Genomic DNA, 23,283 nt, shown 5'->3' on the forward strand with positions numbered 1-23,283 from the left:
TCTTGATATCTGCTGTGGTTTGGTTTCTGGACACTCTGTGGATACTAAAATCTATGGATGCTCAAGTCACATTATACACAACAGCATAGCAAAATGATGTCCCTTATATAAAATGAGAAAATCAAAGTTTGCTTTTCAGATTGTTTTCAAGCCATGGATGGCTGATTCCATGGATGCAGAATCAGTGGATATGGAAGACTGGACAAATATGGGTTAGGTGACTAGATGAGCAGAATTCAGCGGGCTGTTGATAGTGTGGCCTTTCTTTTCTCAAACAGAAAGATGAGGAGGTACAAAATTGAATTCCTGGAGAAGAATGACCAAAAGGGAATCCAGGAGACTGTACTGCTTTTACAACAGACATCATGTCATGACTGAGTCGTATAATGGAAGAACGTGATTGTGTGCTTCTTCTGGAGTTAGATACATTTCCCTCTGCTGGATGGTAGAAACCACAGGGAAAGAACTATGTGATTTTTATTGAGGCTGGAAATAACTGTTTTGCATGGCAGCAATGAAAGAGAGAGAGATAAAGGGAAAGAGCGGCCTTTGACAAGTGTCTCCTTGAATTTCCCAGTATTGCTGTGTTGTCTTTTTCAGAGTGCTACATGTTATCGCTATAAGCCATACAAAAATAGCCCATTCATGCAAACCTCAGGGCTGAGATAGCATGAATGCCTTGATATGGCTGCTGGGTGTTTTCTTAACCAGGGCAACAGGTTTAGGGCTGTGCTGGGAATGAATACAAGTGTAATCATGCTTAGCTAGCTTTCTGCTCCCTGTAGAATGCTGCATTTCTAGCTCTGACCTCAAGACAGCCATTCAACAATGCAGTGTGGAAAGCTGAAACTAAGGAGGCTCATCATACATGTTTCCTTAAAGCCTAAGAATGTTGTAAATAGGCATCATTATTGGCCAGGCAGGTCAGGGAGCCAGGGCCAAGAGCCTGGGGTTAGTGTTAAGATTATTGTTAAATCTTATTTCATTGTTGGCCCAGTTTCACCTCTCTGTGTGGAATATAATATGAAATTACTGGCTGCTTATATGTCCATTGACATAACAAAACGTAAGAGAGCAGGCTGGTAGGGAACATGATTATTATGACATTTACTTATATCCTGCCTTTTCCCCAGTCAAAGACTCAGAGCACCTTTCAAAGGTTGAAAGAAATACAGATACAACTATTAATTCCATATTATACAAAATTCAAAGTATAATTAAATTAGTAATAGAATTATAATCAGCTACAGGCAAGACCATTAAAAAGAAAATAACCAACATACAGTATAGTGCATTCTGAAGCATGCTTTTCTCCCTGAGAATCAGTCATCAAAGACAAGGTGAAACAAAAAACTTTTCACCTGCCTGTGAAAGGATAGCAGGGAACAGGTCAGGCTAGTCTCTCTAGAAAGGGAGTTCCAGAGTCTGGGAGGAACTGCTGGAGTGAGAAGCCCTCTCTGTGTTTCCTGTGCTTTTGGAGGCTGGTGGGACAGAAACAATATTTCAAAACACAGGCAGGCTATTGTAATACAGGGTTAGTCAAAATGCATAGGCCAATAAGCCATTCAATTGAATGGCTTATTGGCCTATGCATTTTGACTAACCCTGTAGAATACGGTCCTTCAGATAAAATGGACCTGCATTGTTTAAGAGACTGCTAAGAGTGTGTTTATAACAATATGATAGAATTGAAAGTGACTCACCACCACATTTGCAGCTTACAAAAGTTAAAACAGATACAGATTTTATTTATTTATTTATTTATTTGCAACATTTTTATCCCATCTTTCTCAGCCTGAAGGCGACTCAGGGCAGCATACAGGTTGGCAACGATTAGATGTCACAACATACATACACACATATCAATTAAAACATTTAATATCACATAATAAAATCCATATAAAACTATTAAAACTATAATCATCAATGTCTTCCAGTTCAACTCCTTGTCCATTTACATCGTTTAAGCTGTTCCGTGTTCGTTATTTCTTCGTACTGTGTTTATCTGTTACGCTCCGTTTCTGAAAGCTTGCTCAAAGAGCCAGGTTTTTACTCTTTTCTGAAAGGCCAGGAAGGAGGGGAACAATCTAATATCCCTAGAAAGGGAGTTCCACAGCCAAGGGGCCGCCACTGAGAAGGCCCTGTCTCTCGTCCCTGCCAACCACACCTGCGAGGATGGCGGAATCAAGAGCAGGGCCTCCCCAGATGATCTTAAGTTCCTAGATGGTTCATAAGGAGAGATACATTCCAGGGCAGAGCGTTCCACTGCTGAACAGCTCTCACAGTCAGGAAGATCTTCCTAATATTCATGTGGAATCTCCTTTCCTGTAGTTTGAAGCCATTGTTCTGCATCCTAGTCCCCAGGGCAACAGAAAACAAGCTTGCTCCGTCCTCTCTGTGACGTCCTCCCTTACATATTTATATATGTCTCTCATCGTGTCTCCTCTCAGCCTTCTCTTCTGCAGACTAAACATGCCCAGCTCTTTAAGCTGCTCCTCATAGGGCTTCTTCTCCAGACCCTTGATCATTTTAGTTGCCTTCCTCTGGACACATTCCAGCTTGTCAACATCTCGCTTCAGTTGCGGTGCCCAGAATTGGACACAGTGTGATTCCAGGTCTCCTTGAATTTCCCTGACCAAGGAAGAAGAGAGAATGCACCAGCCATGACTTCCCTGGAACTAGACACTAGACTCCTATTTATGCAGGCCAAAATCCCATTGGCTTTTTTAGCTGCCACATCACATTGTTGGCTCATGTTTAACTTGTTGTCCACAAGGACTCCATGACATTTTCCACATGTACTGCTGCTAAGCCATGCCCACATATTATCCCGCATATTCTTATTCCTGAGTGATATGGTTGTGTGAATGGAGTAACCTTTGTTCATTCTGCTGCTTTCCGCATCTGTTGTCCATGCTACTGTGCCCTCAATACAGTAAGTTCATGAGCCCATGTGATCCAGGGAATTCAACTAGTTTTTTCTTATTAGCTACACCTATCTCCTGCATTTCTCCTGTTGACTGGTGTACTTCCCTCCCCTCCCTTTGCAGTAGGGCCTGGTGGTTTTGATATAAGAGGGTGGTGAATCCCAATGTGGGAATTTAGGCTGAATGTCATAGGAACTGTCCAACATGCTGAACCTTATCCCCAGAACAGATTCCACATTTTGGGAAATACCTTTAAAGTTTACATTAACTCTCAGGCCCGATTCACTGTCTTTCCAGCATGGAATGCACCAGCCACTGCCATCCCTCATGACAAGCTTGTGGCCTCTCCAACTTTAATGAGTACTGTGCAATGTAAGTTTTCACTGTGGATTTCCCCCCTTCTAGCATTTAGCCACCTTCATCATGGATAAAAGTGAAGCCATTGTGACAGTGGATGATGCCATCAGGAAGCTGAAACAGCTTAACTCCAAAGAGAAGATCTGGGCACAAGAGATGCTGTTGCAGGTGAACGACAAATCTATTCGACTGCTGGACTGTGAAACTCAGGTGAGCAGCAAACCATCTCCTTCAGAAGGTAGAGCAGTGGCTCTCAATCTGTGGGTCCCCAGATGTTTTAGTCTTCAACTCCCAAAAATTCTAACAGCTGGTAAACTGGCTGGGATTTCTCCGAGTTGTAGGTCAAAACACTTGGGGACCTACAGGTTGAGAATCACTGAGATAGAAGAAGTACAGTATGCAATGCCTGCCTATAGTTAAGAAATCCACTGCATACTTTTTCTCATTCAGCTAAATAACCACAGCAGGTTTCTACAAGGGTTTTAAGCTGGACCAAATTAATGCAACCATAACAAAAGACGAAAAGTAGATTGATTTCAGTATGTGTACGTGTGGGACAAGTCTGTTGCCTGTGCTATTTCTGTCCCTACAAAGGGCTGACCTAATCAAGCCAGCAGATGAATTAGATGTTAATGGAAATACATTCTGCTCCACAAAAGCACTTTGTGCCGGGTTATTGGCATTAGAATGGTATTAAGAGGCGTAGACTATATTTGGAGTGTCGCTTGGAAATACTTGATTGGAAGGATTTTTGTAAAGTAGCAGAAGAGGTGGGTGGTTAATTCTGTTTTTCCAAACATGGCCTTGCATAGTTTTGTTGTTTAATTAAGAACAAAACACTGGTACTCTGATATGGCAAGCTAAAGATAAAACAAGTTACGGGAAAATAAGTCAGGCTTATTAAATGAGGTGGAAGTATTTGGTCTGGATTACTAAATCACATCACCACCTCTTCTTCTGGAATTAAGGTTGTGTTTCTAGCTGTGAACTTAACTGTGTAGCCTCCCTTCAATCTGCCTTCCAAATCAGTTTGATTTGGGAATGGCAATCCATCGCAACCAGATACCAGAATGTATTTTTTCATTTAGACAAGCTATTTGGCTGTATTTTACAGAAGGAGAAGTAATGGATAGGGTTAACGAATTTACCGTGTGTTATTTCCCATTCAGAGATATTAAAACAAACTAAATTACGTGAGATTACAGCATGGGATGGAAGTGGAATGGAGCAGTTTTGTGCATCTCCTTACGAAAATGTTGCCTCTGCTTTGCATCACTGTGAAGCATCCAGAAGGCTAATTTTTGCCAGGAATCATTTGGACCATCTCCCTCATAAGAGCATAGCAGATCCTATTCAAAGTAAAAGTGTGAGGGAATGAAATGCCATTGTATCAGTTGTCTCCTTCCTGAAATATGATGTTGTTTGCTTTATATTGTTTTATGATGTTGTCTTATGAATTTTACTGTGCTGTATTTTAAATCATGTTGATAGGGCTTACAGCTGCCCCAAGTCCCTTCGGGGAGATGGAGGCGGGATACAAAAATAAAGTTGTTGTTGTTGTTGTTGTTGTTGTTATTATTATTATTATTATTATTATTATTATTATTATTTTACTACTACTACTACTACTACAATGATCGAATTGCCACCCAAAATTGTTTTCAGCCCCTTGTTCATGTTGCCTTTCAGGAAGAGCTAGAAGACTTCCTTCTGCCAACAGTCCAGCATTGCCAAACTGTGCTGAATCAGATGCGGTACTCATCCATACTCCTGCTGGTGTGTCAGGATTCGGAGCAGCACAAGCCTGACATTCATTTCTTTAACTGCGATGAGGTGGAGGTAAACAGAGGTCATCTAAGCTCACTGGGTGGTAAGGGAGGAAAGGGAGGAAACATTCTTCTGTCAGCAAAGCTCTGGCTACAATGGAGATCCCTTCTGCTTGCCCAGAATGTCTGTCATGGGTCCTGCAAGAAGGGTCCAGCAAAGCTTATGTGGGCATTTTGTGCAGATTGCTACAGAAGTATTTCTCAGTCTGTGTGATGGGTAAATTGTGGGCCAAAAGCCGCATATGGCACCCAGGGCTGATTTGGCACATATGGCACCCACACTCATCCCTCTCTCCAATTTTCAAAAAGCAAATTTTTACTTTGAAATGTCTTCAAATAATTTTTTTAAGTTATGGAGGGGCCCCCTGGACTCCCGAGAAGCTTTTAAAAAACCAACTTTTCAAAGGCCAAAAATGTCTTTTAGGGAACTCACAAAGCTTTTTAGGGAACCCAAAATACCCCTTGACCTCTAGATGGCCTTTGGGGGCAAGAATTTTGACTTTATAATGGGAGGGAACAGAATGGGGGGATGTAGCCTTCCAAGGTCCCTGTGAGATTAATATTGTCCCTTAGACTTCCTCTGAAGCTTTGTAAGTAAACTCAAAAGAATAAGGGATTTTAATCCCTAATTGGAGAACATATCTTGCAAGTACATATTTTTTACTTTTATATTACTCTGTCAATAATTTTGTAAGTACTATAAATAGCCATATGTAATGGAGATGTTGTAGGCACATATTTGTCTCTGTTTCTCCTATGTTATGTAATATATAACCATGAAGTAAAAATACACAAATCTGATGGCTGCTAGAGGCTGAAGGTCCAAATTTAATGTGACAGGAAACTGATACAATGCACCATTGAATGTATGACTTGCCAGTCCACAACATTTGGGAATTCTTACTCTGTAGTCATATAATATTGTTTTCAGTGTATTTGTAGCTTTAATATTTTTGATATACCAGATATTTTCATGTTGCTGCCGGAGTGATTTCCCCAAAAGGAAAATATATGCTTATGTGCATCTCCGAATTGTCTACTAATTTGTAGTGACCCCATAAACTTTATAGGATTTTTTAAGACAAGGAATATTCTGAGATCCTTTTTCTGAAATAGAGCCAACATTCAAGAACTAATCAGGGACGACTGTGTTTAGCTTCAAAGATCAGATGGGATCTGGTACTTTTAGGGCAGGTTTCCCAAACTAAGGCAATGGGCCAGATGTGACCCTCCAAGGTCATTAACCTAGACCCTACCCTAAACTTTAGATTTAGGGTCACCCAAAGTCTGAAATGATATGAAGGTACACAACAACAACAATCCCAATTAACTTGACTATCTCATCACCCAAAAGCAATCCCACACTTACCATTGAAACACAGTTAAAGTTTATGATGGTTAAAACTGTTCTTCATTTTAAATATTGTGTTATTCTTTCTTTTTTGCACTACAAATAAGATATGTGCAGTGTGCATAGAAATCTGTTCCAAGCTTTTTTGAACCACAGTCCGTCCCCCCAAACGTTTGAGGGACCATGAACCAGCCCTTGACTTACAAGATTTGAGAACCCCTGATTTAGGGTATTTGAGCCACAAAAGTATATGCATGAGAAGAGTATAAAAAGAGCCTGGTTCTTATATTATAAAAAAGAAAACCGTTTCTCTGTCCACTTTCTCCACATCACACATCTCCACACCTGTGTTACACCCATCCATTCTCAGTCCCAGACACTGTAGGGAGCACACAATGTGTGTGCGCATGTTTGTATTTCCTTCAGCTTGAAATACTAAGAACTGAGACAATAACCTTTCAAAATAACATTGCAAAGTTCCTCCTAGGTTGTAAAGAGGGGAAGAGGAATTGATGGCATTGTAAAATGCCAGCAAACCAGCGCCCTCCAGAGGCAGATTTTCTCCTGTTGTCTGTCATTCATTGTATATTTTCTGCATGAGCTCTAAAACATGAAAGCTTCACAGCTTTTCTTTACATGAGTCTAGAGCAAGGGTCCTCAAACTAAGGCCCGGGGGCCAGATGCAGCCCTCCAAGGTCATTTACCTGGCCCTCGCTCAGGGTCAACCTAAATCTGAAATGACTTGAAAGCACACAACAACAATAACAACAACAACAACAAAACAACAATCCTATCTTATCAGCCAAAAGTAGACCCACACTTCCCATTGAAATACTAATAAGTTTATATTTGTTAAGATTGTTCTTCAATTTAATTATTGTATTATTTTTAAGTGTTTTTTGCACTACAAATAAGATATGTGTAACATGCATAGGAATTCATTCATGTTTTTTTCAAATTATAATCCGGCCCTCCAACAGTTTGAGGGACTGTGACCTGGCCCTCTGTTTAAAAGGTTTGGGGACCCCTGGTCTAGAGGCAAACCCATCTACAAAATACTTTTAGCACCTCTCTAATAGTGTGGTCCAATGAAGTTGAATTCCCTGAAACACATTGTGCCTGCTTTTAAACTAAAATTATTCTTTCTAACCATGAAAGGAAGGTATGTGTTGTATAATACGTCACATTGCTTGAAAGCAGCTTGTGTTTGTAAGGCAGAATAATCATTTGCATCTTTACATTTGTGTCTTTTCTGCTACCTGTCTTTTCCATTTCTCAGACCTCTCTGATTTTTGTTTCCTTTTCTTTAGGCAGAGATGGTTCACGAGGATATAGAAAGTGCACTTGCTGACCATAAATTTGGGAAGAAGGTACGACCGCAGACACTCAAGTAAGTGGCTGCTGGAGACAGGTAGTCTCTACCTTGTGGGAAGAGGCATTGCCAATTGCAACACAGCATAGAAGTCTCCTAGGCTCATGATCCACCCTGACTTTAATTTTCCGATCCATGTGTGAGTTATTGAAGGTTTAGATGTGCATTTACAGATGAGCTCATTAGAATTAATGGCAAGCAAAATTATACACAAAGCTATGCAATCTGAAATTGTTTGAATGAGAGAAGCAAAATAAAAGGAAGGTGTGGCATGAATTTCCAATGGCTGCCGAAACAGCTCTTTGCCCCAGAGATTTATCCTTGATATATTCTAATCTGAAAGACATGAGTCATCCTCAGGGGTCCCAATAACAGAGACAACAGCAACTCTCATATAGCAACGTCATGTACTTGAATCAGTTGTCTGATGTCATTGAACCAAATGTCATGATCTCACTTCTGCTGTTGGGACACAGAACTTCAATGAATGGCTTTTATAAGGAATTTCACTTGTCCAACCTTAGTTAAGATTTTGGTGTAGTTGTGTCCCAATCTTTTTTGGTAATGTTTAAGCAGGGAGATTATTTAGACAGGCCAGCACTACTGCATCCTTGGTAGCAGTAGCTAAAGAAAGTAATTTAATATCCACAGAGTTGGGAAGTAAAAAATTATAACTTTCCAGCACCTGTTACTTTGGAAAGCTAGTGAAGAAAAAAGAAGTCAAATTTCAAAAATAAGGCAACAAGCAAGCGTAAAGTTACTTTACTCATGTACTTGTTTCCTGCTACTTTTACAATTTTTAAAGGACATTTTAGAGACATTTTGAAACAGGAATGTTTCAGATTGGATGCCATTCTCTTTAATTCCAAGGATTTCCTGTGAATGTGTAATGGAAAGCAATAGAAAAAGTAACAAACAGATCAGTAAACAACATAGTATGTTGCCCTTTCAACTTTCTATGCATATTCCTACCACTGAACTAGTATGTGCCATACAGGCAAATAATGTTATGGTTACTATCCCAGTTTCTTTGTAGGTGGATTAAACCTCCCAGGTAATCTGCTATGGTTCCGTGAAGTAGAGATAGTTCTAAGGAGACTCTGACTTGGATCCTAAAATAAATCAACTTAAGAAAGTTCAAGGAAGTTAATTTCCTATTCATCTTCTCCTCTCTCCATCCAGCAGCTCCATAAACAGTTTCTCTTGATTGTTAGGAGGATTTCCTGAACAATGTGGGGTGGGATGTTGGTTGATAGGCAGCTACTAGGAGAGAGCAAATTGCCCCAAATACAGCAGGGTTCTCAAAACCTATTAGTGTGTGTGTGTGTGTGTGTGTGTGTGTATATATATATATATATATATATATATATATATATTCATGGAGGTAAAGCTCCCTCCAGTTCTCTTCTCCTTGCAGCTACCTCCCCACATTATTCAGAAGGGGTCTGACCTCCATGAAAAACTTTTCAAGGATTCAGTATTTATTTATTTATTTCCAGTATATATATTCCCCCTTCTCACTCTGAAGGGGATTAGAGCAGATCACAGAACACATACACGGCAAACATTCAATACTGTTATACACCGTCAAGACAGACAATTGTACATAGATAGAGGTATATATAGACTTTCCCATCTTCAGCATCTTGGAGGCTGTACTTGGTTCTAGCTACCGGGGGGGGGGGGTGACTGCTGTCACTCCACTTTCTCTGTCAAAAAGCTTTTGTTCATATTTTTCTGGCATGTCCTTATTGGTGCCTTAAATACCTCCCTGCTTACCAGTACCTATTTATCTACTCACATTGCTGTTTTTGAAACTGCTAGGTAGGCAGAAGCTGGGCTAAAGGCCAGGAGCTCACCCTGACCCAGACTTTGAACTGTCAACCTTTCATTTGGCAAGATTTACTGCAGCCTGCTGTGCTAAAGCCCATCCCTAAATAAAGCAGGGTTTAGTAGTGAAGCAGAAGGGACAGGAAACATTATACTGCTAATGTCCTTGTATTAACAGATTAGGATCCAAGACAGCCTGTTTTTAAGTTAGGTACCTATTCTCATAAATGATTTTTAAAGGCAAGGAATACATGGAGGTAGTTTTGTCAGTTCCCTCTATAGCACCTGGTATTTATTGACAGAAGATCACCAATTAATACTTAGTGATGTGAACTATATGTCAGAGGAAAGACCTGATAAAATCACCTCAGAATATCCCTTGCCTAAGAAAGCACTATGAAATTTATGGGGTCACCATATGTTGACACACCCACACCAATATCAATCAAGTGTAAGGACATATCACTGAATACTAATGTTAGGATCCTCCATGCTAGAGTATTTCCTGTTATATGTAAGAATATAAAATATGGACAATGAGGAAGGATAGCTGGCAGGAATAAAATCAACTCATTTGAAATGTGATGCATTCAAATATCAAGGACTACCATGGACTACCAAAATGAGAAATATGTGGGTTGGAAAGCAAATCAAGTTTGGATTTTCACTAGAAGCCTCGTAGTGGCTGTCATACTTTAAGCATCTTGTGAGATGTCATGAGTCATTGTAAAGTTGGTTTCAAAAAAGGGGAAAATGCAATACATGTGGATTGATTCAAGCAAGGAAGCAGGGGAATTGAGCTTGTAAAACCTGAGCAGGGCTTTTGATAACAGGACATCTTGGATGACTTTCAGTCATAGGGTTGCCATAAATTGAAGCCAACAATGGCAACTAAAAAGTTATCTAAGCCATGCAGCTGAGGGGGAAAGGCAGAGAGAGGAGAGATACTAATGCTTTTATCTTAAGCCAGTTTGAGTCTCCTTCGAGAGAGATAAAGTGGAGTATTAATAATATTGATGATGATGATGATGATGCAGCAAATTGATTTTTTTTAAAAGTTGAAGAAATAGAGGGCAATGTTTTGCTGGGATTAGATGGGACTAGAGGTATAGGCAAAACTGCCCTCTAGAGATCTGTTTGCTTCCACTTAGGCTCCACATGTCTATTTGTAAACAATGCAAATGTTATCAGGATGCTGGATAAGCCTTCAATATTCTGTCATCCAAAGCAAATCAAACATGGGAAACTTCTACCTGGAATTTGTCACGACTCGGGTTTGCAGGTAGTGCATAAAAATATTATTGTGTCCAGCACTAGCAACCTAGTCAGGTTGAGGACTGAAAATGTAACTAAGGTCTACACTAAAAATGTTGAGTGTAGAGTTGAGGTCTGTTTCAGGAATCTCTGCAAGTATTGAAAAGAATAGTGTTCAATAACAGAGTTGAGGATTAGCGAGTGTCGTGTAAGTACATAGACAATACCTAATAAAGCTGTAGAAGTCGCAGGAGTATTCACATAAGATTTCCATCCGCCTGTGAGGGAGATTCCATAGCCTATAGGACTTTTCCCATGCTGTACCTCCACCCCAACTACTTTTTCAGTAAAAGCAGCAAAGCGTTCATATTTACCAAACTATAAGAAAACCAGCATGGTGTCGTGGTTTGAGCATTGGATTATAACTCTGGAGACTCAGGTTTTATTTCCTACTTGGCCATGAAAGCCCACTGGATGACTTTGAGCAAGTCACATACTCGCAGTCCCAGGAAATCCTGTGATAGGGTCACCATAATTTGGAAACAACTTGAGGGCACACAAAGACAAAATTGTGAATTCAATTAGACACAGCTTTGTTTTGTACTTTTTCATAATGTATTGTCAAAGGCTTTCATGGCCGGAATCACTGGGTTGTTGTAGGTTTTCCGGGCTATATGGCCATGTTCTGGAGGCAATTTTTCTCCTGACGTTTCGCCTGCATCTAGATCTAAAAGTTGCCTCCAGAACATGGCCATATAGCCCGGAAAAACCTACAACAACCCTTTTTCATAATGTTTGAAAATCTATTTATTTTGCACAATCTATATGTTTGCAAACACTTAGATTTTTGAACCCATTAACCTGTGCAGTTGGCTGTGAATCTTATCATGGGATGTCCTTTTGGGTCAGGGATTTGCTCTACAACAGCAGTTGTGACCTTTCTTTTAGGAAGAATTGATAAAATAAAATACAAAGGAGATTAACAATAAATTCATTCAATCTCCTTCAGAAAACTAAGTCAGTTGAATCTTCTGATAATTCAGCAAACCAGTGTACTGCTGCTTCCTCTACAGGGTAAACCAAGAGAAGATCAAACAGAGACAATCCATCCTCCCGCCACCTCAAGGACCAGCTCCAATCCCTTTCCAATATGAAACAAGAACTTCTCCAAAGAGCAGCCTGAATCGGGTGGCTCCTCCTTCACAGCAAAATGAGCCAGGTATATAAGGCAGTCGCTGGGGGTTGCCTTTAGGCAGATGAGTATTGCAAGTGCCTGTAAATTGTTTGTAATCCACTTAGGAGTCCACAGGAGTCTTGCAGTTGCCTAACTTGTGAAAAGGAGGGCTGTTCCCCTGGATAGCACAAGGATGTCTACAGAAATGGAAATTCCCCATTCTTTTTAATTGACTTGTGAATTTTAAAACGCAATCCAAGCACAACTGTTTCCATATGGCAATTAAAGCTAAGAATGCATTCGCCCAAAAGGAATTCGGGTCTTCTTAATACGTGAAGAATCCCTAGTGGCCTTCCTTGTGCTAGATTCAGGTTAGAGAGAAGTCATCTGGATTCTATTTTAATATGAACTCATTTAGTTCACACTTAATGCAAACCAGAATGCAATTTTCCTTTGACCCCTCCCCCCAATCTGAACTTTGCAATGCAGTTTTCTTGTTGAAAGAAATTTGTAATGTAATGGGGAAAGTGTTTTTTTTTTAATTGCCATGAGTTCCACACAGGAAAAGATCCAAATTAAATAAATGTGCTTGTATAATGTCTATTTAGGGGAAAACACATACAGACATGCAGATGAATGTACATCCATGGGAGAATACATTTTTTAAAAAACACACATTCAAAAATACTTTGCAATGGTGTTTAACTGGAATTGAATGAATGTGTGCTTTATTTTTTTTCTACAGTTTTAGAACAGTGCAACTCATAGTGGTGGTTCATGGATCAGTGCCAGTCCATAAGCCATTAACTCTCAGCCCCTGGCAAGATTTCGGAAAAGAAAGAATCAAATGTAGCCACTGAGTGCAAATATGGCAATACTTTCTGACTCACTGCAAAAAGAAATCAGATATCTTGAGATACAGTGCTTTCGAAACTGAATTGGAGAGATTGTCCATCCCTATGATTGATGTTGTAGAGACCCATAACATGTGATAGCTCACTGAATCCATATCTCAGGTTGTGTCTCCTGTAGAAATAAAACCACCCCGATTTTTCAAAATGCTAACTACAAACAAAATGGTATGCTTTCTTTGGTAGCATTGCCAGAACTCAACCCAAAGAAACATCCTGTTCACCAGTCCCATAACAGTAGCTCCTGCACTAGGTCCACTTACACAGGTGGTCCAGAATATGGAAGTAACCATATAATCATCATCATCATTATTTATACCCCGATGATGATGATGATGATGATGATGATGATGGTGATATGGTTACTTCCATATTCTGGACCACCTGTGTAAGTGGTCCAGAATATGGAAGTAACCATATAATCATTAAGCCGGTCCAGGTCCCTCTATGGAGGTGAGAAGATCGGGATATAAAAGTTTTTAAATAATAAGTGGACCTAGTGCAGAAGCTACTGTTATTTATACCCCGATGATGATGATGATGATGATGATGATCATCATCATCATCATCATCATCATCATTATCACAATCATCATCTTTATTTATACCCCGCCACCATCTACCGGAAGGGACTTAGGGTGGCTCACAAAAACATGTTATCTGTAACATGTTACCTTTGTGTGTCATGAGAGCAACCCCTGGGGCGGGTTCCAAAATAGTATGCTGGTGTTCTTACATTTAACTTGTTGACTCGCATGAATCTCAATTTACATATACCCAAACATTTGAAGTCATCAGTAGCCATTCTCCTGGCCTGTCACCATAACCAGCTCGTTTTCATTTATGAGATAAAAGCAGCAATTTAACCTCGTTCTAACTGTAGTCATGGGGAGGGGATGTTTTATCATCCTGTGATCTCTTTGCTCCTTTTTTGCCCCTCCTGTACTGATGATAGTCTCCCTCATTGGAAAAGTCCCCTTATCCTCCAGGCACAAAGCTGGCCACATGTTCTTGCTCACTCTCCTACCCTTTTTGCTCCTCTTTGTATCTCAAGAGGGAGATGTTTTCTCTAAGCTTTCTTTCCAATTTGAAAAAGGGCCAGATGGGATACCTTCTGAGAGCAGGAGGGAGTAAATTCCACTGATGTCAGTGATTCCTGCTTTCTGAGCAGACATGTATTGGATTGAATACCTTGCCAAACACTCAGAAATGAGACAGAGAAAAGAAGGGACTTTCCTATTTCTATCCCAAAGCAGGAGTTATTTTTCTAGTCTGTCCCGGTGGTATTCCTGCAAGGAGGCTGAACTTTTATTCCCCCCATCCCCCACTCAGCCACAAGAATAATTGAAAAACAAGTATGTAGAAGTAAAATGCTTTGAATGCAATTTTCCTGCTTCTTGGACTAGATGACCCACGAGATCTCTTCCAACTCTTTGATGCTATGATTCTAAGAAAATGGACAAAAACCAATTTTATTCTATATAAGAATGATTATATCAGGGTGGTAAAGTATCATCATGGTGGTTTGAGAAGGAAGGAAAATACCTGCAGGGTCATCACACAGAGCTGTTCATGTTTCTATCTCTCTTTGAGAAAAGCAAACAAAAAAATCAGAAACAATCCAAACTCTGTGTGAAAGATATTATGTAACATCATTCTGTGCTAGCTGACAACATGTTTCCAGTCAGAACTCAAAGTGCTGGTAATGACATTTAAAGCCCTAGATAGCTTGGTATCTTCATATTTCAGTGAGCGCACCTCCCTGCCTGTGTTAGAGTTGAAGTCTCCTGGCAGGACCCTCTGTCTCCCAAATGTAGGAGCCACACATTATGGGAAAACATGGGAGAAAATCCTCCCCGATGTAGCGCCCCATTTTGGGAAAGCCTTCTCCTTAAGGACTCATTTGGAAACAGCACTTCGTTTTGGTGCCAAGTAAACAACATTTCCCTTTGAAAAACTGAGGGCAGTCACAGAGAAGGTCATTTTTGCAAATGTAGGCTTAAAATGACAACACATTGGTCGGGCCTGTGATCCAGCAACAAGTTGTAACCCAAAAGTAGCAAAGGCACAAACACTGAAGGCATGTAGCTTCTCTGAGACTGCTATTTTATACAGATTGAGTATCTCTTATCTTAAGTGCTTGAAACCAGAAGTGTTTTGAATTTTGAATTCCTTTTCCTGGATTTTGGAATACCGATATTTGCATAAGATACATAATGGAGATGGGACCCAAGTTTTAACATGAATTTAACTTGCGTTTTATGTACACCTTATATACATGCCCTGAAGGTAGTATTAATAGACAATAATTTTAATAATTTCGTACATGAAAAGGATAATATTATACACTGAACTAAGAGGAAGCAGTGATGTCACAATCCCAGCCACCCACATGGACAGTTTTGGATTTTGGATTATTTTGGAATTCCAGATAAGGAACAGTCAACTTGTATAAGCTTATGCAGAACTTGGTGGGGTGCAGATTTCCTTGGCATAGGAATGTGAGTGTGGGGAGAAATAAATCCCTTTGATAAATGTGATGCTAAGGTTTTTGACTGACGAGATAGAAGAGTATTCTGTGTGGATAAGGATGTCTTGCTCTGTCAGCTTCCTTACAGGTGAAAAATAAATTCCAATCTAAACTAGTAACTAATAATTTGAGATATATTCATTATTACATCATCATTTGTTTATTAATATAGTGCCATCCCTGTACATGGCACTTTTCAAGTAAAACCAACAACAGCTCCAAGTTCTCAGACTTCTAATCTAATGACGATATGACACAAAAGGAAAGGGTGGGGAGAGAGGATTATGTCCAGCAGATCCTCTCTCCATTACATAACTTGCAGGCAGGCTTTGTGATTCATTAAATGTCTTTCCTGCTTTCTGCCGTCTACCTCTTTTGGTCTGCATTCTTACTTCTTGTCACAAATTTGGTTCCAAAAAACAAATGACTAGTTTTCTTCTGAAATTTGTCACTGCAAATAAGAATGTTTACCCAGAAACAATGCATGCAACGAAATGCACGTCTGCTCCTATAGTCAACTATCTACCATTTGAATTTTTGCCAGTTACCTGTCCATCTGTGCCTTTATTATAGAAATACTGCTTGTTTCACCTTCTCAGGGAAAGATTGTGGAGAGGATTGTGCAAGTTCTTACAGGCTTCCTTTTGGGTTATGTATAAGCCTGTATTATACAGCAGTCATGCAGAAATCCAAGCAACCTGAGGCCATCAGATAGTTATGTATTTGTTTTGTTCCTTCATTCCATTTTCACATATCCCTGCATAGTCCTCATCATTTTGATCTTTTCCTCAATTAAAGCACAAAATCCTAAAAATTTGCTAGAAAGATGCAAGGGAAGGATTATGTGAATAACCAGGTGTCAGTGGCTATTCTTGGCCTGATGGTTTGTGGCTAAAAACCTATAGAAAGTCAATAGAGCTTTGTTGGAGGCACGTAGAGAATTGCCAAGTTGCTGTTTCACTGGATCTTTTCTTGCACACACAGCATAACATCAATCTGACATGCAGCAATTTGAGAGGTTACATTTATCCTTTTAATTGTACATTCACACACTATCTTTTATACTACATACCTATGGCACTTTGATACCAATTTAACTGCCTTGGCCCTTTCCTGTGGAAACCTAGGATTATGTAGTTTCATGGGATATGTAGATTTTTTGGCCAGATAATGCCAGTTCCTCACCAAACTACAGATCACAGGATTTCTTTGGAATGCTGCAAAGACAAAGTGATATCAAAGTGCTAGAATTTGCACACTATGAAAGAGATTACTCTCCCCTCCATCTCTTCCTTTCTCTCTGTTAACGCTACCTGCTTAGTTTCTGCATAATGGACTGCCACTTTATGTTGGGCTCAATGTACCTCTCCCCTCTTCTGACCATAGGGCAGCATGTGAAGTGCTACATGTTGACTCAATGCCATTTTGGTGTAAGTAGAGAAGACTTCTTCCTCAGATAATCGTCAATCCTTGCCCATTGGGTTATGTATAAGCCTGTATTATACAGCAGTCATGCAGAAACCCAAGCAATCTAAGCTTCTTCCCCATTTTGTAAGTCAACACATTGAAGGGCATTTGGTTTAAGAGAGGGGCAGGCATTGTTTGTGTCCATATCAGGCTTCTGGATTGATTTTAGATGCAGCAGATATGATATCATCTGAACCTTCTGTCCTAACACTATTACACTTTTCTTTTAAGAGTGCAACAACCTGATTTTGCTTCATGGGTCCAGAAAGACACATATTTGGGTAGTAGTGGAAGAGCAATTGCATTATTCAGAGTACTGAGACACTTGCTACACTGAAACCAAACTTCATAAAAGAGGTGGAGCGTTGTTAAGTCACAACAGGAGAACTGCCTCCATGCGTGTTGTTTCCTTATTGCACCTAGCAGAACAGAGCACATTGAGAAAGCTTCCATTGGCATGTGATGCATCATCCCTCTGTGATCTTTACTTAGCAATGTTATTCCTAGTGCCTTTCCCTTGATTTCCATTGCAAACTGTCATAAACCCTCCATATATTAATATCTTTAGCAAAATTTAGTAGATTTGACAACATTTTCTTAAAAAGCAGATATTTACAGTCTATGCCTGCTTTATCACTGATAACCAATAAGCTGATTTTGTGCATTTGACAGAATATGACCGACGAAGCTCAAGCTCTCAGGATCCAGAAGAGGCCCGTGCTCTTTTTGCACAGAAGATTGAGAAAGAAACGGTTAGTGATAACGGTCTATCTATCTATCTATCTATCTATCTATCTATAGTGTGTGTGTGTGTGTGTGTGTGTGTGTGTGTGTGTGTGTGTAAAGATGGGAGAATGAGCTTACAATTTCATTAAAAATGAATTTTAATAACTGTTTCACATGTCAAGCTTTCCATATAGCAGAGAAATGGGAAAAGATTCTTGTACTACTTTCCTGAGCACAAAGTTGAACTTTGGAATTCACTGCTGAAGAATATAGTAATGGCTGCCAACTTGGATAGCTTTAAAATGGGATTGGGTCCCTTTATGTGTTTGAGGGGTGACAATATCTCCTAGTTTGTAGGCTACTCAGCAGGCTATGTGCCAACTCCATTATTAGAGGCAAAATACAACAAAATCCAAAGTACATATCACAGCAATATCTTTATTAGCTCAACCAAATGGCAGTAAAAGGTATCACCAGAAGGTATATTTTGGATTTAGTTGTATTTTGCTGTATGGTTGCTCTTAAATATTCTTTTAGAGACAGTATATTTATTTTGTGAGAGACAATTTAATATGGCAATTTGATTGATAGATTATTATTATTATTATTATTAACTTTATTTGTACCCCGCTAGCATCTCCCGGAGGACTCGATGCGGCTTACACAGGCCGAAGCCTCAAAACACAATACAATAGAGAATATAACATCACAACAACAAGGCAAATCAAACAATAAGCAAAATAACATAACACCGCAATACTAAGTAAATCAAACAATAAGCAAAATAACAACAATGGCAGTACATCAGGACATTATTAAAAACTGGTTCGGCCGGCGCACTGGGGTACAAGGGTTAAAAGTGCTGAATGGCAGGAGGCACGTAGGGTTAAAAGTGCGATGTGCAGCGACAATTTGTTATGCTAAAGTGCTACTAGGACTTGGGGTGGGGATTCCTAGTCTGGGAAGGCACAACGGAACAGCCAAGTTTTTAAGTTCCTTCTGAAAATGGCTAGAGTGGGGGCCTGTCTGAGATCTTTTGGGAGGGCGTTCCAAAGTCGGGGGGCCGCCACAGAATTAGGGTGCAACTGCACTGTAGAATTAATGCAGTTTGACAACTGAAAAAGAGAGTGTAGTTACTATCACCTCCTGGTGGTAGGCTTGCTATAGGCAGTTGGGTGGCCATTGTATAAACAGAATGCGGAACTAAATAGGACTAAATAGCACAATTAACATCACACCTGATTTGGCCATTGAAAGGGAAACAAGGTGGACTTTGAGAGTAACTTACACAACTTTCATTATTTGTGTATTCTCCCCATATCTCTTTTTGCAGCAAATCTTAAATTGCACCCTAGATGATATTGAGCTGTTTGTTGCCAAGCTTCAAAAAGCAGCCGAGGCATTTAAACAGCTGAACCAGAGGAAGAAAGGAAAGAAGAACAAGAAGAAAGGGCCAGCAGGTAGGGAGCCATGAGTTTTGCGGGGGGAATCTGTATGTTTGTTGAAAGGATTTCTCATTCCAGTCAGTGGGATTTACTCTTTGAGAACTGTGGATTAAATCCTAGCCTTTGGTCGTGTTCAAAATAGGCCAGCAGCATTTTAAATGTCTCCTAACTCTGGAGAATCTTGCAAAAAATAAAGGAGTGAGCAACCAGTAAGCTAAAATTTGGCCCTCATTTGGCCTTTTATCTCCCCCCTCCTCCCATTTTTAATCCAGGAGAGATTTTTAAATTGATCTCAGTTAAGTTCAAAGGGAGAAATCCTAAATAAATTATTTCTTTATTTCATATGTAATTGTTTTACTGGGGAGCCACCATGTTGTATTGGTTTGAGTGTTGGACTACAGCTTCAGAAGATGTAGTCTGCCTGCAGCCACCCAAGGGAATGCACTGGGTGGCTGCAGGCAAATTAAAACCTCTCAACCTTAGTGGAAGCCAATGGGAAACCTCCTCTGAATAAATCTTGCCACCACAAATCAGAGACAATTTGCAGACACATAACAATAAGAAATGTTATGCATATCATGTTTTTAGTTCCCTGATTCTGAAAACAATTCTAGATCTGAAAAAGAGGGTGAGGAATAGAATCCCATGACAGATTTGTGTGACCTCAATTCGCATCTCAGGAATAAACGGTTACCAAATGCTATAATGTAAGGATGCATTATGAACTTCAAATCCCATAGGATGTGGTTATAGCAGCTTTTTTCCTGTTAGAAATGACTTGGGAAACTGCAAGTCACTTCTGGTATGAGAGAATCGTCTGCAAAGGCATGGCCTAGGGAATGCCTGGATGTTTTACTATCCTGAGGGAGTCTTCTCTCATGTCCTCGCATGTGAAGCTGGAGCTGACAGACGGGAGCTCACCCCGCTTCCCGGATTTGAACTGCCAACCTTTCGGTCACCACTGAGGGCTCCACTATAGCAGCTAAAGTGTTATGATTCTGCAGTCGAAAGGGCCCCGAGAGAGAGCGAAGGATCTCTCTTGTGTTCTTCCAGGTTTGTGTTATCTATGCATCATGGAATGCTGCAAGAGCCATCCAGCCCCCTAGGGGCTCTGTTTCTGAATCAGACTGGAAGGTGTTGAAAGAATTGACTGGAATGGTAGTGAGATATTGACCATCTGAGACACTGTGAGAGATCAAACATCTGAGAAAAATTCAATGGGTTCTGACCTCCTAAACTGATGTCTGGGGAATGGGTTTGGCATCTAAAAATAAAGGGTATTGGAAAGCTTTCTTCACATGCACACAAACAATGAATCAATTAAATTTTGTTATTAACTGCAAGATGCAATAAATGCTCTTCCTTTTGCTGATTTTACTACCTTTCTTAAAACAAGCGTTATTTTTTTAATGGTCCCCTCAAGAAATCAATCCTGTCTTAACAACTTCTTTCTTTCTGTTTTTCTTATCTAAAGAGGGAGTTCTGACTTTAAGAGCAAAACCCCCAAGCGAAGCTGAATTCATTGACTGCTTCCAGAAAACCAAACTGGCACTAAATCTGTTGGTAAGAAGCAACTTGTGTTGCATGATTTGTATTCTTCTTAACTATACAGGCAATGGTATACCTCTGTACTTCATGTCATCATTCTGTAGTATTATTTAGGTATTCAGCAGGGTGCTTCTCCTGATGGGTTTGCTTCTGTAAGTAGAATTGGGTGCAATCTCACTTCTCTACTATAATCCTACCCCAACTCCAAAAACCTATGTCAGGAGTCAAGGAATCCCTTCAGAACCAGTTTTAGGCAGCTCTAAGGTCTCTGGCCCCTTTGTGTGATATTTTGTAAGCCATCCCGAGTCCCTATGGGAAGTGGTGCCGGGGTATAAATAAAGTATTATTATTTTATTATTAGGGGGAATTGGGAAAGAGTAAGGGAGAGAATGTTTTATATAAGTTTCATTTTTTACATTCAAAGGTCACTTTGTCTCCTGGGGCCCTTGGATACTACACAGTGATATCGCTAGGATTGCATTTTAACTGCTGTCATTCCTCCCCATGGGATTATGGGGTTGTTCCAGTGTGCCTTCCCAGAATAATGAACCCTTAGCACTTTGTCCTCCAAAGCACTTTATATTGATTTAGGACTGCTTGTATGTTCCCACTAATGCCCCACCTCCTTTATCTTGTCCATACCCAGCATTATTTTAAAAATTTAATTACATTGGCCTAGCCACAGATTTTAAATGTGTATTGTGCTATGTTACTCTGTGCATGAGATTTATTTTAATTGCTTTGTATTGTTGTTGTTATTGCTTGTATTGTTGTATTGTGGGCTCGGCCTCATGTAAGCCGCACCGAGTCCCTTGGGGAGATGGTAGCGGGGTATAAATAAAGTTTATTATTATTATTATTATTGATGATGTTGTTGTTATTATTATTATTATTATTATTATTATTATTATTATTATTATTATGGGGTATGCAATTTAAGACAGTGTAGTTAGAATTCTCTAAGAGAGGTCCAGTGCTTCACCAGACTACAAATCCCAAGATTCCATGCAATGCAACCATGAGTACTCAAGCCAAATCAGGGAGCTGTAATTGTGTGGTGTCGAAGGGTCCTCAGAATCAAAACAAAGCAAACAACTAAATATAAGTGTGATTTGCAACATACTGCTGCTGTTCCTCTGGGAAGCGCCTTACTGCCATTGTTGTAATTTGCATGCTTTTATCTTCTTTTATAGATGAATAGTTGTTTTTAAAAAATAACAGAAAGGGAAACTGCAGACACTTTTTCCAAACCTTTTTCTACAATCATGTTCATAGCACTGGCTGAGAAAAAGAAAAGAGAGGGGAGCACAGCTAAATGAACCCTCTTCCCATTCCTGGCCATCTGATGGGGTTAACCTTTTAGTCTTTAATGTTTAGCTCTGCAAATCTAAATGTAGCATTATCGCCATCTACAAATATTGCACTATTTATTGTCAAAGGCTTTCATGGCCAGAATCACTGGGTTGTTGTAGGTTTGTATGGCCATGGTCTAGAGGCATTCTCTCCTGACGTTTCGCCTGCATCTATGGCAAGCATCCTTGGAGGTAGTGAGGATGCTTGCCATAGATGCAGGCGAAACGTCAGGAGAGAATGCCTCTAGACCATAGCCATATAGCCCAAACAAACCTACAACAACCCATTGCACTATTTGTTGGGAGGAGAGAGATAATATTTTGAGGACACCAATTGCTTGCTTGCTTGCTTGGAGATAATTGTTTGTCAGTATTGGTTAGTGTGATCTAAGTAACATTTGATATTCCCCATTTATTGGAATTCCAGTTCCCAGAGAGGGTGAGAAGGTCAGAGCCAGGATCAATAAGCAACCTGGCGCCTGTTCATATTGCCGGCCTTCAATGGTGCCACAATGTCACTCACAGGAGAAATAGTTAACTAGTTTGGGGAAAGCTAGGCAGGATCTGGTCCTGCATTGAGTTGCTGCCATTTCTGTTTTGACAAAGAGGTGTTTTGTTTGCCATCACAACAAGCGCTCAGCAATGTAAATAGGAGGCACATTCATCTCGGCGACCCGTCAGCTGCTAACGCAGGACATTTGACTTCCTTGTAAATCCCTGTCATTGTTCTTCCTTTGCAGTGCAGCCATTTCCAGATATAAATATCTGAGGCTTTGGAAGCACCAGTGATTTGCAGTGGGTGTCATTACATTTAAGACAAATGCCATTTCACAGATTTAAAAAGCTCCTCACTATTTGTTCTTCATGGTTCTCTTGCTTCACAGATTAACAATTCAGACTTGGAATCCAAATGGATATTTAGAATGGAAGTCACTTGGTGAAATGAATAGCCTTTTATTGTTTTTATTATTTTACAAACTATTAATATTCCCTATTTCCCTTTTTGGGGGTTTCTTAGGCCCCTTCTACAGTGCCATATAATCCAGGTTATTAAATCAGATAATCCTCATTATCATCTTTGAACTGTATTATATGGGTCTACATTGCCCTATAAACTGGTTCAAAACAGATAATTGGATTTTATACTGGAGTGTAGAAGAGGTCATAGAAGAGGCCTTAGATTCAGTATTTGTTCTCATAAGGAGACTTTCTC

At 39.9% G+C, this 23,283-nt stretch overlaps 1 protein-coding gene across 2 annotated transcripts in view; it reads left to right on the forward strand.

The window, feature by feature from the left end:
* The window catches only part of EPS8L2 (EPS8 signaling adaptor L2), a 123,548-nt gene that overhangs the window by 77,829 nt on the left and 22,436 nt on the right, over positions 1-23,283 (forward strand). For both annotated transcript variants that reach the window (XM_060769340.2, XM_060769351.2), the window contains exons 5-11: positions 3,333-3,494; positions 4,974-5,123; positions 7,772-7,851; positions 11,991-12,136; positions 17,672-17,751; positions 19,059-19,185; positions 20,645-20,733. In XM_060769340.2, the coding sequence (XP_060625323.1) occupies positions 3,333-3,494; positions 4,974-5,123; positions 7,772-7,851; positions 11,991-12,136; positions 17,672-17,751; positions 19,059-19,185; positions 20,645-20,733 (834 nt within the window). The remainder of the gene's footprint in view (positions 1-3,332; positions 3,495-4,973; positions 5,124-7,771; positions 7,852-11,990; positions 12,137-17,671; positions 17,752-19,058; positions 19,186-20,644; positions 20,734-23,283) is intronic.

This window comes from Anolis sagrei, chromosome 1 (genome assembly GCF_037176765.1).
Source record: "Anolis sagrei isolate rAnoSag1 chromosome 1, rAnoSag1.mat, whole genome shotgun sequence".
NCBI classification, from domain to species: domain Eukaryota; kingdom Metazoa; phylum Chordata; class Lepidosauria; order Squamata; family Dactyloidae; genus Anolis; species Anolis sagrei.